At 37.5% G+C, this 15,633-nt stretch overlaps 1 protein-coding gene across 1 annotated transcript in view; it reads left to right on the top strand.

Moving 5' to 3' along the window:
• LOC103720603 (histone deacetylase 15) overlaps positions 1-15,633 on the top strand; it is a 64,895-nt gene that overhangs the window by 34,663 nt on the left and 14,599 nt on the right. The window contains 7 exon segments of the mRNA XM_039126041.1: positions 4,122-4,134; positions 4,137-4,229; positions 4,807-4,844; positions 4,846-4,890; positions 12,841-12,890; positions 12,892-13,058; positions 14,217-14,384. Of these exon segments, the coding sequence (XP_038981969.1) occupies positions 4,122-4,134; positions 4,137-4,229; positions 4,807-4,844; positions 4,846-4,890; positions 12,841-12,890; positions 12,892-12,973 (321 nt within the window). The 3' untranslated portion in view covers positions 12,974-13,058; positions 14,217-14,384.

Genomic DNA, 15,633 nt, shown 5'->3' with positions numbered 1-15,633 from the left:
TGCAATTATCAAATAAGTTATGATTTCTAGACCTGCAGTCACTTGTTCTATCCATGACTGTTTGAATAACAAAATTGCCTACTTGACAACTTTTTTTTTTTTTTATAAGCCATTTAGTTGTTTCTTTACTTTTTCTAATATAGCATGGCCATTTAGTTTGTTGCTAAATGTTAGAAATGTTGTATGATATTATAATGTGTATGGCGCAACATGGATGAATGTTAACGCTACTAGCATAATACAAATCCTCATACCTTTACTGACCGTGTATAATATATATAGATTTAGCATATCCACTTTTTGGGTTACACATACATATTATTATATAAAAATGGATTGTGGTTTTTGAAATTTATTTTTTGTAAAATTTTCGTTTTTCAATATTTCCATGGTTTCTTTTAGTTTAGGAAGGGAACCTATGCTTAGCTAATATAGGAGAAATCACCCAATCAACGTAATTAAAAGACAAGGAGAGGGGGCACAGAAAATCAAGAGCAAAATATGTGGTTGAAGACCTGCTTCTATGTCCAAAGAAGGAAAACAGAAGGTAGAGGAAGAGAAGTAAGTGGTGTACTTTTAAGAAACAACCTGTTTGTTTCTTCCTTTGAAGTCCTCATAATCAAAAACGCACAAAAAAAGGGAAGTTAACCATCCTGCTTGAACTTTATTGCTTTACATACAACCATGCAACCATGGATGTTGACTAATAAACTTTGTTTGGGAATCATGCAACTAGGATGCAACATCAACAACTTGTAGTTGAACACTAAAGCAACCTTACTAGCAAATGAGTTTGGGGAAAGCTTTACAGTAAAAAACTCATTGCTGTAAAAATCTCATAAAGTATTACCATCATAGATCTCCATCATTGATCATGAAAACATGTGTGAGGTATTTGGAGCGAATTTACTGGTAAAGTTTTACACCTAAATCCAGTAATACCTCACACATGCTACATGGTCTCCATTTTCATCCTAGCTTTGAAGGGCAGGTTAGTGGTGAGCATAATTCTACTCTGAGCTTCCACTGTTTTGTTCTTCAAGATGGCTTAGACATTTGTTGGAAGGTGCAACACCAGAGAACCTTGATGTAAAAAAGAGGAGAATTGATTATATCTATCATCTCGGAGAAGCATGACATCATTACAAGCACTCTGAAGAGCTGAAAGCATGTTATATGGTTACCAAGTCTGTAAGTAAATAGGAGGAGATCAACCACTTACAGTGTGATGGTGAAGATAACAGTACAAAAATTTGACCCTTGCAGCTTATCCATGGAAATCATATCTAGAAAATTAAGCAAAGATAGTATATTGCTTTTGGATGGTCGCTAAGATGATACGCTTAGAGACAAGTCCCTAGATAAACTTTTTTCCTTCGAGCTATTTACCACTAATAAAAGGCCCTCAATGCTAGCAAAGGGCCATAAGCAAATCTCCCTTCTCCATCTCAGAGACATCATATTAGTACGAAGGAACTGAAACTGAAGAATGCATCCTATCCTCAAAGATGCATACTAAATTGCACCACTCGAGCATAGACCAACTTACATTCAATTCCTACATATAAAGTCATCCATCCTTGCGCAACCAATCCCCAAAAACATGAGATAAAACCAATCCCTCATCTTTATAGTAAACATCTTTGACTATAAACCTATCATGCCATCCTTGAATCACATGCATGGCACAACATGAGTAAGTAGCCATAGTACTAACTGTTAACCTCTCAGATGTTGCTAAAATCATGGAATGAGAAATCACTTGTTGGTGGCATGCCGAGATGGTACCAGGTATGTACCAAGCCATTCTACTACTTGGTTCAAGCGACTAGTGTCATGCTAATGCCACATGCCAATAAGGTGCAGCCATGGTTTGTATCATTCCATATGGTACATGCAGACTGAAATTTTATCCATTGGCTAAATATTATCAACAATTGCCAAAAATAAATTCCAGTAACAAACTCAGTTAAAATTGCAACACAAAATAAACCTTATACCTTCTCCATCTCTTCATAGGAAACCTTTGATAAGTTGTTGAAAGTTATTTTGCCCCCAATTTTCCACCCACTAGCGTTATCCCCACCTTTAATGGTATCGAAGTCCTATGTGTATCTTGCAAATGAGACAAGGCAACCTATATTGCACTCCCCATAAAGGTTTCAATGAGTTCAACTTTTGACCCAAAACAATTGTAGACCTTAATTGGTTGCTGATGGCATGAGCTTATGAGCTCTAGGATGTCAAATTCTTCTATAATGGTTGTTTGGATCCAAATGAAGATCACCCTTCTGCACTACTTAGTAGAAAGTTATCGAGATCAAAAAGAGTTTGTTTTTAATTGATCTAGGCAGTGAAGCTACACGACTAGTTCTAACTTGAAAGAAATCAATTTTGAGGGGCTTGAGAGTTTGGAAAAGAGGAACAATGGGACTTCGAAGGATATGAGGGAGGGAGCGAGAAGAAGGGGAAGAGTGTGGAAGAAAGCAAATCATTTTTTCCAATCTATTTGGTAATATAAACTTTATATTTGGGCCTAGAGCCTTATATATGTAAACTCGATACCAAGGTATGCCGTCTTGGTATCAGTTTCCGTACCGTACCATCTTATTCAGTGTTGTACCATCCTATTCAGTTTCCCATACCAAGTATTTGGACCTAGAGCCTATTGGAGTTTCTCTCAGCCTTCATTGTGTCATAGGGCATGGTGGCCTTGGCCTGGCCTCTTCGGGCCAGCCCGCAGACCCAAAACAAGTGCCGGTCAATGGATCGGGCCCTCACATAATGTCCTCGTCTACTGTTATCTAGGCATTAATCTCAAGGTCTCATGGAGATGGGCTGTGAATCAGGAAGATAGTGTGGATGAATGAGTTTCCATCAGCACGGATTCTTCAAGACAGGTGCCGTGCAGAATTCAATACATATGAGATAGGGGACATAGGTCGATACAGCTATAACATGTCCAGTATGGCAAATAACTATCCAGATTTTTATGTTTAAATTGGGGCTTGATACTTCTAGGATACATCCAGATGCTTCCAAGATACTCTTGGGATACTCAAGATACTTCAGTTAGTGGTGCATTATTTTGGCGTTGGGTCAAGTTGGTTTTCAACCCAGATTCCTTGTGTCAATAAGAATTCTGTCTGGTCCAATAACCTAAACTAAGTAGGAGTCTGCCATCCATGCTCTCCCGTCATATGTTTCTATCTTAAATCCCACTTAAGAGGGAAGAGGGAAGTGAGAGAATGATACTTGGGTGATTGAGAGAGGAGGAGAATGTTGCATTCATTTTTCTCATGCTTCGTGTTTAATTTTGAATAACACAATTTCATGTTGTTTGGGCTTGTGATTTATTTTTCTTTGTTCTTTGTTTTGTATTGTTAGTTTTGTTCTTCTATTGTCAATTTTTTTTTGCACCTGGCTTTAAATTTATGTATTTTGCTGCATTTTTTCTTATTATTGCTGTATCTTCTTTCATTATGTTGCTGCTTTGCTAGCCACTGCATATGAAGTTACAGTACAGCAGAATGTTAGATGCTACATTTATGTCTAGCAATTTGTAAATGTTTGCTGAATTTGTTCTTATTATGTTGTTAATTATTTACCTAATGTTCTGCTGTTAATTCATTATTGATGTTTTTTAAGCATATCACAGAAAAAATATTTATTTTGTCGTATCCTAGATGTATCCATTTCCTGTTTCAAGATTTATTGCATCAGCACATCCATATCGTGTCATATCCCAATCTCCCCACATTCGGTGCTTGCCAAATTTAACAATTATTATGGATGTATGGATCAATTGTGGTTGGCTAATTAGCTCACCATCCTATGCCTACTGAAAAAAAATGCAATCTTTCAATGACACTTCTCATAAATGTGGTCTCCCTCAAGATCATTATGCTTTAGTCTTAAAAAACCTGCCTGTGATATTTTTTGTGGTCAGTTATTGGACTTGCAGATCCATTTATAGGCAAAAGAATGTATGCTTAGGATTTCTTTTTTCATTACTGAATGCTGCATCTTGTGCTATCATTCAGCCCTTTCAACTTTTGCTAGTTTTATATATCTTGATGCTGTGACATCAACTGATAATAGTTTCATTCTACAAATCACAGGTTGGAACCATGGATGCGAAGGATACTCCGTGAATATTCCTTGGAGCTGTGGGGGTGTTGGGGATGATGATTATATTTTGCCTTTTCAGCATGTTGTGCTTCCTATAGGTCTTTATCCTTATTCTGTATTCATGATAACTGGAGTGGTTTAAATCATGCAATAGTTAATAGTAAATACTTAATACCGTTAAAAAGGATCATAACAAACATGAGTCCTAGAGTTATAATTAAGACCACCTATTAGCAGCTGTTTATGTTCTTGGGAACCAAGATATTTCATCCAGAAAAAAAATGCTGATATGAATTATATATGCCCATCATGCATCTTCTGTTTACATTTGTAAGACATGGGGGAAACAAGCTAAACATTTCAATAAAATGATTATTCTGCAAAAAAAATTTGAGCTGCATTTTAAGTCAAGGGAATACTATTTTCCTGATAAAAAAGGAGCATTAGTTTCCAGGGGCATTTGCACAAGATTGTAACGCATATTGCTTGGGCTGCATTGTTGTTTTCATATTGATTGAACTTTGTTTTCTTATCTCTGAATTTAGTAGTGTGTATGTCTGTAATTATTTTGAATATTTCTGTGCAATGTATTTTCATGTCCTGCAGCCTCATTTATTGCTTCTTCTTTGTATAACATCTTAGCCCATCTAATGAAGTGCTGATGTTTCAATGCAGCTTTAGAATTTGCTCCCGACATCACCATTATATCAGCAGGGATTTGATGCAGCAAGGGGTGATTCCCCTTGGTTGTTGTGGGATGTAAGGACTTTAACCTCTTTGTTGGTTAAACAATAATATGTGCAGAAATATAAATTAAGTTCTTCCTTTATCCCTTTTTTCTTTGTTTAACTTGTAAAATATTGCCATTTTTTTTGCAATGTATACTTGTGTGGATAATAAAAATTAGAGTAAATTACGAAACCCCTTTATTACACTTAATATCCAATAGTTTGTAAAAACCTACACTACACCCAGTTAATTAACAGTGGTTAGTGAAACCATTTATCTTATGTGAAAACGTGAAATCACCCTTGGGTGGGGAGGAGGATGCACATATTTTCTTATGTCCTTGGATGGTTGTTATGTCACTTAAAGTTTTTTTGGTCATTTTTAAAATTTTTTCTGGCATGGCATTTGTGTTCCATTTAAGATTGATAGTTTGACTAACGTTCTATTAAAATATGGGTTAAAATGTTGGATAAAAATAAACCTTAAGGGGATAAGCATAGGTTTTTCAAACTATTGGGTGTAAGTATAATTTACCTTTGATCTCAAGGGTTTTTGTAATTTACTCTAAAAATTATCCAAAAATTATCCAATAGAGGAGAATATATATTTAAATACAAATATTGCACATTGTTGGTCATTCATATACATTTATAGAAAGAAAATGTTTAAATTGCTGCTATATTTTTAATTAACCTATGTAATTGTTAAATTTTTGAACTGCTGCTTGTCATGCAAACGTCAGTTATTTTTTTCCTTTGTTGAGGATGAAAAGAAGGTATTCAAATTCAGATTGCCTTGTATTGTTAAGGCCTTGTTTGGTATTGCTTTTTCTAGGGAGCCAAAAGCTATTTTGGGTGATTTTGGGCTTTTTAGGTAAAAATTTTGATAAAGCTTTCTACTTCCTCCAAAAGTTATGAAAGCCTACCAAGAAAAAGCTCCAATTTGGAGCTTTTGGGTAAAAGCTCTAATTGAGACATCATGTTTGGAAGCTGTTTTTTCTTTTCTTTTCTTTTTTTAAGGCAAAAGCTCACCTAAGAGACCAAGGTTCGAATCCTCCAACAAAATTTTAAAATTAATTTAAAATATTTTTTACTGCCATAATCATTGAAGTTGGTGTTGTCTTGTTGCCTCATCTCTTCTTGGTTTATTATTATAATATGTCATTTGTCTGAAGCCAAGGCTTATTATAATAAGATTGAAAACTGATTGATATGATGATTTTGCCACTTATTGGAAATTGCCCAGTCTGTAAACGGCGACCTTTGTACTTCAGTTTCTGATAATTTTATTCTTTATTAATTGAAGATTATTTGACCAAACTTAGCATATGGCTTTCATAAAATGTGGTTCCTTACACAGTGTTAACTAATAAAATTACTTGAAGTCAGCTTTAGATGCCAATAATATACTCTTATGGTCTTATTTTGGTTATCTGCAAGTGTCAAATCATGGGATCCTATAAAGAATTCCAAGGGACAGAGAACCATACGAGGTGCTTGTTTAGCAGCCTTTAGGCATTAGAGAAGATGACTGGAGGATGTATTGTTATCTCTCACAATTTAAATAGAGATGAATTTCTGTTATGATTGCAATATGCTTTGCAGTCATGATGTTCAACTCAAGAATTCTATAAGCTGTTTTTTTTTCTAATATAATTTTAGTGGAAGTGTATGTGTGTGTGTATACAGAGAGAGAGAAAGAGAGAAACTTAAGGCATTATCAGGTCCTTGGAACAGCTTGTCTGGTTAATAATTGATTTATTTGGGGATCCTAATTCTGTTAAAGGCCCTGCATTTGAGGCCTTTTGCTTAAGAAAAATGAAACCTTCACGATTGACTCTTTCCGACATTAATTACCTATCATGTCTACAACTACATATATGATATTAAGGTCATCATCAGATAAATGGGTACTTTGTTCGCCTAGTTGTTAGTCCCCTTTTATGAGCAACATTTTGCATGGATCTTTTCTCCTATAGCTTATATTCAGTGGTTGAATTCTTGGCCTTTAGTTTTGTGGAATTGTTGATGGGGGCTTTTGTGATAAAATGTAAGCCAAATTTGTCTATGTGCATGTTTATTCCTTGCTGACAATGGCAATGTAGGTTTCTGGAATGTTTGCAATCTCAGAGACAGTCTAAAGCATTTGGAAGGTAGGTAATTCTTGATCTTGCAGAAAGTTAGGGAAATTTCAGAAAGTAGTTTTATTTTTTTTGGGCAACTAAGTGGTGATTATGATTGTAGTTTAGAAACGAGGATGAGGATTATGAGTGCTCCAAATTTAGAACTGAGATGTTCTGGTTGGGGGGAATAGAAAAAATGTAAGGGAAATAATCAGAAATGGGTTGTTAATCTTTTATTTCTTAAAAGGGATTTAGTTGTGGAATGTCTTTGGGCTAGGTAACTACAAAACCTACGGCCAAGCCTGAGGTATGTTGTGCCAATATAGGGACTCATACATGTTGCCTGGCAATATGACACAGTATGGTACTGTGCTGTTTCATTCCGAGCATGTACCGACATAGCTAGAGCCGGCGGGGGAGGGGGAGAGGGAGAAGAAAAGAGAGGGAAGGAGGGCGAGAGGGAGGGAGGAGGGCTTTTGAGCCCCCTCTACTTTGGCCGCACGAAAACAGAGGCAGAGCCCTTGTTTTGTTGAAAAGAGAGAGAGAGGGGGAGGGAAGGGAGAGGGAGAGGGAGGAGAGAGGAAGAGGGTGAGAGAGGGTTTTCGAGCCCCCTCCTTCGGCCGCACAAAAATAGGGGCTTTCGAAATAGGGTCTCCGTCCCTTTTTTGATTTATTTTTCAAAATAGGGGCACTGAGTGCCGGCTTCTCTTTAAAAAAAAATTAAAAGAATAGGGGCGGTGCCCCTGTTTTTGTGTGGCCAGTGGGGAGAGGGCTCTCTCTCCCCTCCCTCTCCGTCTCCCTCTCTCTCCCTCCCTTCCTCTACCTCTCCCTCCCCTCTCTCTCTTTTCCTCTCTCTCCCTCTTGTTTCTTCAAATTTCTCGCACCAAAGGGTGGAACCATGCCAGTCCGCCCCCGAGATGGATTGATACGCCCTAAATTGGGCAGTTTGGGGCAGTGCAGCATTCCATGGTCTAGCTTGCTTTTTTGGGGGACTCTTATAGGTGGAAACTCTAAAGAAACCCCATTATTAGCTCCAAAAACTTTACTTACACTCCTTTGTTGAACTAGAATCAATTTGATTTCCGTATAGTCGCCATTCAAGACTTCTTTATCAAAATAATTGGATTACAGCCCAATGTTTCGAACTGAAATATGAAAGAAACATAGATTCTTACCATTGATTCCCATGGGACCCAGCTCTTTTTTAGATTCCAATTCTCTTACGGAAATGTAATTGCAAATAGTAGAGTTGGAAGCTCTCTTGCCCCATGGGACACATCTCGTGCCTAGCAATAAACCAAGGCATCTCTCCTCATTCCACAGTGAAATTCTATCTCCTAGAGACCTGCCAAGGGTTCTAGGAAATGAGTTATCAGTCATCTAGGTTGGTGATTGAGACAGATGAATCAAGATCTTGGTTATCTCAGGCAGCCAAGATGGAAGGTGGGAAGATTTGGAGGTGTCAAATTATTTAAAATCTCAACTGGTATTTTAGATCCAAGATATCGAAATCTCTATCGATATGGTAGATCTAGGATTAAAATTTTTTTTAATATACTAACATTATGATTTATTAATTGAAATATCAACTTGAGGATCAAAATTTGATCGGAGAATATTGGCTGATACATGATATAGTATCAATGGTTTAAGTTCAACCAAGATAAAAAAAGGATAGGGTTTTCTCTCTCTCTCATACCTGGAGGTGGTGGTGGGGGTGGTGTGCCAACTACAAATACAAACTGAGAAGCTTAGTCGAGGTGAAAACCTTGAGTCGTGTATTTGCAATAGATTGATAGCAGTATAAATTGTTGTAATCACTCAATCTAAGGCTATTTTTATAAGTTAATGAAAAAAAAAACACTAGGTTTGGAGAGGCATACTTGGCATTACTAAACACAGGACATGGGTGTCAAGTGTCTAGGTGTCCTAAAGTATTCGACATGAGAATTTCAAAAAATTCAGACACTGGAGCACATTTATATGTATTTACATATAACTAAAATAACAGGACATAGAAATAGACTCAATTGCATACCATACACGGCAGAAGTAATATTGTTCTTATAATTCAAAACAGCTGACAAGTAAATATAGACAACTATTTAGGGATAATAAAGTAAAAGGAGAAAACAAGAAAGTGGCAGCCACAATATTTAAAAAAGAACTGTAGTGACAAAAATATATCTCAAAAAGGTATATAGTGCTTCTCCCATCTTATTAACAAGTTGTCATTAATAAAATGGTACAAGAAATTAAAAAGATCGCATCAGCTATGTAACTTGAAAACTTACTCTCAAAAGAGAAGTGATAGGCTGCAGCCTGGAATTAAAAAAAAAGTTATAGTGCCCTAGCAGAATAAGTTGGGAGGGGATGGTGAAGATAGTCCAAGATAGAGGAGAAGAGAAGGTACATGAAGGAGAGATTGTGAGGAGAAGATTTCGGGTGCAAATAGGACAAAATGGTAAATGCCCCAGCTCATATTCCTTTTCTTTCTTTCCCTCTCTTCCTCGTCTTTTTCCTTGGTGGAGTTGTTGTTCCTCTGGAGAAGAGAAAGAAATGAAGGGAGGGGAAGATGGATCATCTAATACTATGATAGGTTGGTTGTGGTTTTTCAGCAACTGAAAAGATTGCAGTATGGGAGGCATGGGCATGTCGGTGAAAAGTACGCAGCAAGGTCTGCTAGGATGGTATCGGGTCTTGTTCTAGTTGGTGACCAGTTCTTTATAGGATGGGTCCATACCGTACCATGCTGAAGCATGCCGAAATAGTGAGGGGGGAGAGGGAGAACAAGAGGAAGAGAGTGACAGGAAGGAGAGGGAGAGGGGGAGAGAGAGAGAGAGTAGAGAGAGGTCGAGGCCTCCAGACTCACATGAGAGAGAGAGAGAGAGATAAATGGAGGCCTAAGTGTCTAACGATATCTTCGTGAGGGGGCAATGGCTGGAACAGGTGGGGAAAGAGGAGAGAGCGGGGAAGTGAGGTCTTCGCAAGGGCTCCAAGTAGCTTTGCGCTGTTCATATCCAGCAAAAAGTATCAAGAGGCAGAGGGAGGGAAGGAGGGGGAGGCTTACCTTGCAAACTATTGGGCAAGGAGAAAGAGAGAGAGCAAAGGCTCCAAGCATCTGGTGGAGAGAATGCTCGTGAGGCGGAGAGGGTGAGAGAGTGGGCGAGAGCCCTTGAAGGCTCTCGAAGCTCTAGTTCGAACTTAGGTTGGGGGGGGGGGGGCGAGGAATTTTATGACTCGACCCATGCACGGCTGAACCATTCTAGGTCAGCATTAGTTTGGTTTGGTACGGGCTAACCAAGATCCGCCGTACCGGTACCGGTCGGCGTACCGGTGGCGGCCCGGCGGTACGAAACCGTCCCGTACCGGTCCGTACGGTGGCGAACCGGTCCGCACCGGTTCTTCAACAATAAACTACCGGTACCGGATTCCACACTGATCCGGTACCGGTCCAGGCGGACCGGTACGTACCGGCCAGTACGCAGACCATGGGCTAAACATCTGGTTCGAATCGGTTTGGTGTTCCTTGCTATGCCCTTTGCGGGACCTAAATTTCGCCACTTTGAAGAAAGAATCAAACCAAAAGAAACCGAAATATCCAAATAACATGACAGGAGATCACATCTGCTCAGTATTCTTCTGGTTTGTGGAATTTCTGAGTAGGATTCTCTACCAGGTTAATGATGTTACCTGATAGCTTTGTAGGATTCTTCTGGTTGGCGGGTTCTGACTTCTGAGAGATGGTGATGTGGTTAGATATTGGTACTGTAGGCAAGATGCTACTCTTATATTGGCAGTGGCATGTGGTGCCACAGTCATATTTCTTTAATTCTTTGAAGGTTCTTACTCGGTTGTTATGGTGAACCCAACACTGACATAGAACCTTTTTGGAGTCGGTTTCATGAGCCAACAGTTCAACCACAATCAACTGTGAGTCAAACATTGTTCTGTGACATTATTTATAATTAACAAATACACATAAATAATACAAAGTTAGAAATATAAAAGTGGAAAATATGGAAAATTAATTCCATGACGTATGTAACATCCAAACCAAAAAACAGAATAAATCTACAGATTATTGTTTACGAAGAAAAAAATATAGGATATGCATTAATATGCCTCCAACTACCTATTATTGGATGGCAATGGTGATAAGGAACTTGGGAACTCTGCAATGGCGAAGTATCAAACCTTGATTTAAAAGTAAGTAATAAATGATAATTGTTTGTGTTTTATGTTTCTTCCACCCCCTAAAGTGGTTGACTATAATGGGCCAAATCTAGGTTGACCCGCTGGTCGGTAGTTGGACTACCTAGCTCAGCATGTTGCATGGATTTTTTGGATTTGTGGGTTTGGGTTTGACCGACCCCCGTAAGCTCCAGTCTGGTTCCAGTGGGTCCTTATTTTGGTCTTAAAGATTCTTCCTTGATCATCTTTCTATGCAGTACAAAGTGAGGTTATCAAGTTGGGCTGTAATCTTTCAATTTCTTTCTTCTTGTGATGTTTCCATTTTTCTATACTAGAGATAGCGAGGGCTCGTTTGGCTATTGAGAATTTGATTAGAGGTCTGTCCTCTGAAGGAAAAGTTTGTTATGGGAGGAACTGTGGACGATGGAAGTCTTCTTTCAAGATTATATCTCACAGTTTGCAATTTAGTGGGTCGGCGACAATATTTGAAGTTGACAGGAACTTTAATTTAGGTGGATACTTTCTTACTTCTTACTTAGATTAGGTTTGCAGCTAAATCTATCTGTTGTTTTAAAACTTGAAGAATTGAATGTTGTTATTTTTCAGCGGTCACTAGTACAATTAGAGAAGGATCAGCCAGAAGTTAAACTGTAGATTTTTGGTATGGTGGTACAATTGGACATTGCTCCTGATTGAACATGCTATGTAGAAATATTTTTGATTTTCTCTTTTGCAAATCAGGGAATTTTAAATGTCGCAGGAAGCGAATTATGTTTTGGTATGATTCTGATGCTTGTTATGGGTTGCGATGTAAGTCCCTTCTGTATATCGCTGAGTAAAGATTGTGTCATGACATTGCATTAGCATTCGAGGCTCAATTGTTTTAAGTTGACTATGTATTTCAAAGTTCTAAATCCCATATTCGGATCTGGTATTGACCCATATGACACCTGGGAGAGGTTGGCATCTCAATAATTTATGGATGCCTTTTTATTTTTTCTTTTTTTGTTTTCTAATTTTGTTTTTATGATTCTTTAGAGGCTTGATGGTTTTGTTTGTATAATTTATGATTAGGAAAGAGATTGCTTGAGGGAATTGAAGTATTGACCTTTGTGTCAAGCAATTGCAGTACATCTTTGGGTGTTAGAATTCTGGCACGGTCTAATTGCTTGCATTTGCACATATGCGTTAGAAGGTTGATCAGGCCAGTAAATTAGCTGATTGTTTCTGTGGATATTTTTCTACCTTTTTGCTATATGTTTTAATGTATGTCTTTTGCTTTAGCTTTGCAGCTTGTGGTTGTCTTCTTTTACAACTTAACTAGCTGCCTCTCTTCAGCTTACTTAAATCATTTATAGTTATGTTTATAATCATCGAGAGATTGATGACTACCAAAAAGTAAATTGGGAAAGTTTCACGTTCACTAAACTGATGTCCAATTTATGCATAAGCTTGGTAATTCACACACAATGACTTATAGATTGTTTATTGCACAAAGCATGTTAGTTTTTACAAATCTTGGTATATCTTTGTTAATAGTATGTTAATTTATATGGATTTTGATGTCTGGCAAATGTTCCATAACTTTCAAATAAAATCTGGAGAACGTGACAATTATAGTTTATGGTTGGATCCAAGTCAATGCCAAGTATTTTTGGTCTCAGGTGACCCCTGCTGCTTATGCACAGATGACACAGATGCTGACTGGTCTCTCCAGGGCAATTATTGGTTATACTCGAGGGGGGTGGGTTCATAGCTCGCTTCATTGGTTGGTTACTTAAAGTTATATTTTTGTGATTTATCAACTGTAAGTAACTAGTATATTGTTCTCCTTCACGCTACATCTCCGATCAATATATCTTCGGCTACAGCAGTGGTTAAGGTAAATATCTTCTTGAACATACTTTTCTTTACCAATTGCCAATAAATAGAGGCAGTGGTCTCAGCTCATTTTTATCTATTTTAGATTTGAACAAATTAGCACATACAGATTCTTTAGTTGACTTTTATATAGCTTTTATTGGTGGTGTTGACAATTAAATTAGTTTTGTGAAGACTGATGTTGAGATAAGAGAGAAAATTTAGCATTGCTGGGAAAGTGGATATAAAGCAATTCAAAAGACAGTGAGTGGTACAAAATGATGAAAACACTTTAGTATAACTTCTCATTGTAGCTCATATTTCTCTTCTAAGCTATTTGTCCATCTGCAAAGTCAGTATTTTTTTTAATTTGCATGTGGCATAACTAGGTCCTTTACTTTTTGATTTTGTTGTGAAATCAAGGTTTTCATCTAAGCTGAGATATTAGTTTCTGTCAGCTTTGGCACCTTTACAATATAATTGTTACCTTGGTTCTTATATAACCTCGGCCTACATAGAGAGATATATCCAGAAATCTTGGTTGGTATTATATCAGTATATTGACCAAGATTTCCTATTCATTCATTTACATTTTTACATTAATTTTTAATTATTTCATATTTAAAACATTCTTCTTGAACATTAGTTTATCTTGTTTACTATGTTGGCGAAGATTTTGATACCAACAATCTCGTAATATCTCAGTTTTTTCAAGTTTTCCCTAATTTACGTCTTTCCTAAGGTGAATTAGTTTTAAATTTACACACACAAAAAAAAAAAATGCATCCACATGCAAACAAGGGAAAAAATGATTGTCAAGGCTTTTTTGAGATCTTGATGCTGCAATTCAATCGCAAGCACCAATGATATCATGTTTGTGTAAACCATATGGACATTTAATCAAACTATATCAAACAGCTGGCAATGAATGAATAGTTTCTTTTTTTGGTGGAAAGAGGACATGCCCTTATCTGTGTGTGTGTGTGTGTGTGTGGGTGGGTGGTGGAGGGTGGGTGGGTTATCTATCTGTGTGTTTGCATGCACGTGTATGCCTAATTTCTCAGTTTTAAGTTGTGAAAAATGCCTTCTTTTGTTGCTGCTAAATTTTTGCCAAGTATTTCAAGCAGAAATGATATTATTCCTGCATCATACTTATCTTTTCTTTTTTTTCAATTAACAGGTGTTGCTCGGTGAAGTTCCTGGTTATGATATGAGTAACGTTGTTCCATCAAAAGCAGGCCTGTATACTGTTCTGCAAGTCCTGAAAATTCAACTGAAGTATTGGCCGAGTTTGAAACAAAGTTATACAACTCTGCAGTCACAATGGGGATTGGTTTCTCAAACAATAGTGAGTGACAAAGTTCATTATTGTGTTAATTATTATATAACACACACATGCATGCTCACTGTAGATAAACTAGATTAGACACGTGCACACAATCGAGAACTGGTTGCTACTGGTGTTTCTTTGCGAATCAAAGAGTGATTTTTTTTTTTTCTTAACCTACTCTCTCTCTCGCTCTCTCTCTCTCTCTGATTCTCTCTCTCTCTCTCTCTCTCTCTCTCTCTCTCTCTGATCGTCTGTGTTTCTCCTTCTGAAAAAGTCAAAAGGAGCAAAATAGCTACTTTTTGTCTTATAGGAGACTTCACACCATATGTTTCATCTCTGTGTTTGTCCATGGTTATATGCTTAAAAAGGAATTTTGCATGTAATATGGTACTTGATTTGAAGTTTTGTTGGTAGTCCTTTTAATTTACAAGGATAGCAACCTAAGGAACTATGGTCAAGGAGGAGTGTAAAGTTTAAAGGAAAAAAATCCAACTTTTACACAATGTTATAGAAGTAATTCTGAAAGACGAGTATGAGAATAGACTTTTGAATGGACATGGTAGTACAAGGTCTACTCTTATAAAAGATGTCAAAAAAAATTTGAGAAGGTAGGAAATTGTTTATGAGTCTGAGGTTTTGTGACTTGGGGAAGATCAACGTAGCCAAGAATTAAAGTATCGGTTGTATCTCCACAATATCATATGGTTCCACAAAGAGAACATTGTGAGACAAGTGTGGGACACTGGTTTGGGCATGAACTTGGACATGATGCCTGTCCCACTCAGAACCAATCGAGACAAGCGAATGTGGAGGCTGTTTTAGCCAATACCAATTGCGATGCAAGCAAGTCCCTTTGTTTTGGGTAAAAAAAGGAAGTCATGCCCCCTTATTACTCTCTTTCCTCGTCTTCATTTATGGGATGGTTAGAGAGAGGGGAAGGGAGGAGAGAGGTGAAAAATGAGGGGAAGGAGGAAGGTTCAACCCAAGTCAGTCCTACCTTTAATGGTATCCGGCCTCCTCAAACCTAAAACATTTAAATATTTGTTAAAAATTAAAATTAAGTTAAGGCACTAAAAAGTTTAAATATTTGAAAACAATAAATAATAAAAAATAAAGCATCCTCGCATTATACAAAATGCCGAAGCATCCTCTTGCCGAAGTGGGCTCTTGCTGAGTTGTCCAATGCTCAAGTCAGACGGAGTTTGATGATGTGGGAGAAGGAATTTGATCGTAGAGTCTGCTACCTTTCATGCAAAGGTTCTAGGTC

This window comes from Phoenix dactylifera, chromosome 4 (assembly GCF_009389715.1).
Source record: "Phoenix dactylifera cultivar Barhee BC4 chromosome 4, palm_55x_up_171113_PBpolish2nd_filt_p, whole genome shotgun sequence".
Taxonomy (NCBI): Eukaryota; Viridiplantae; Streptophyta; class Magnoliopsida; order Arecales; family Arecaceae; genus Phoenix; species Phoenix dactylifera.
The sequence above is the reverse complement of the archived record's forward strand: the minus strand, read 5'-3'. Positions and strand labels throughout refer to the sequence as shown.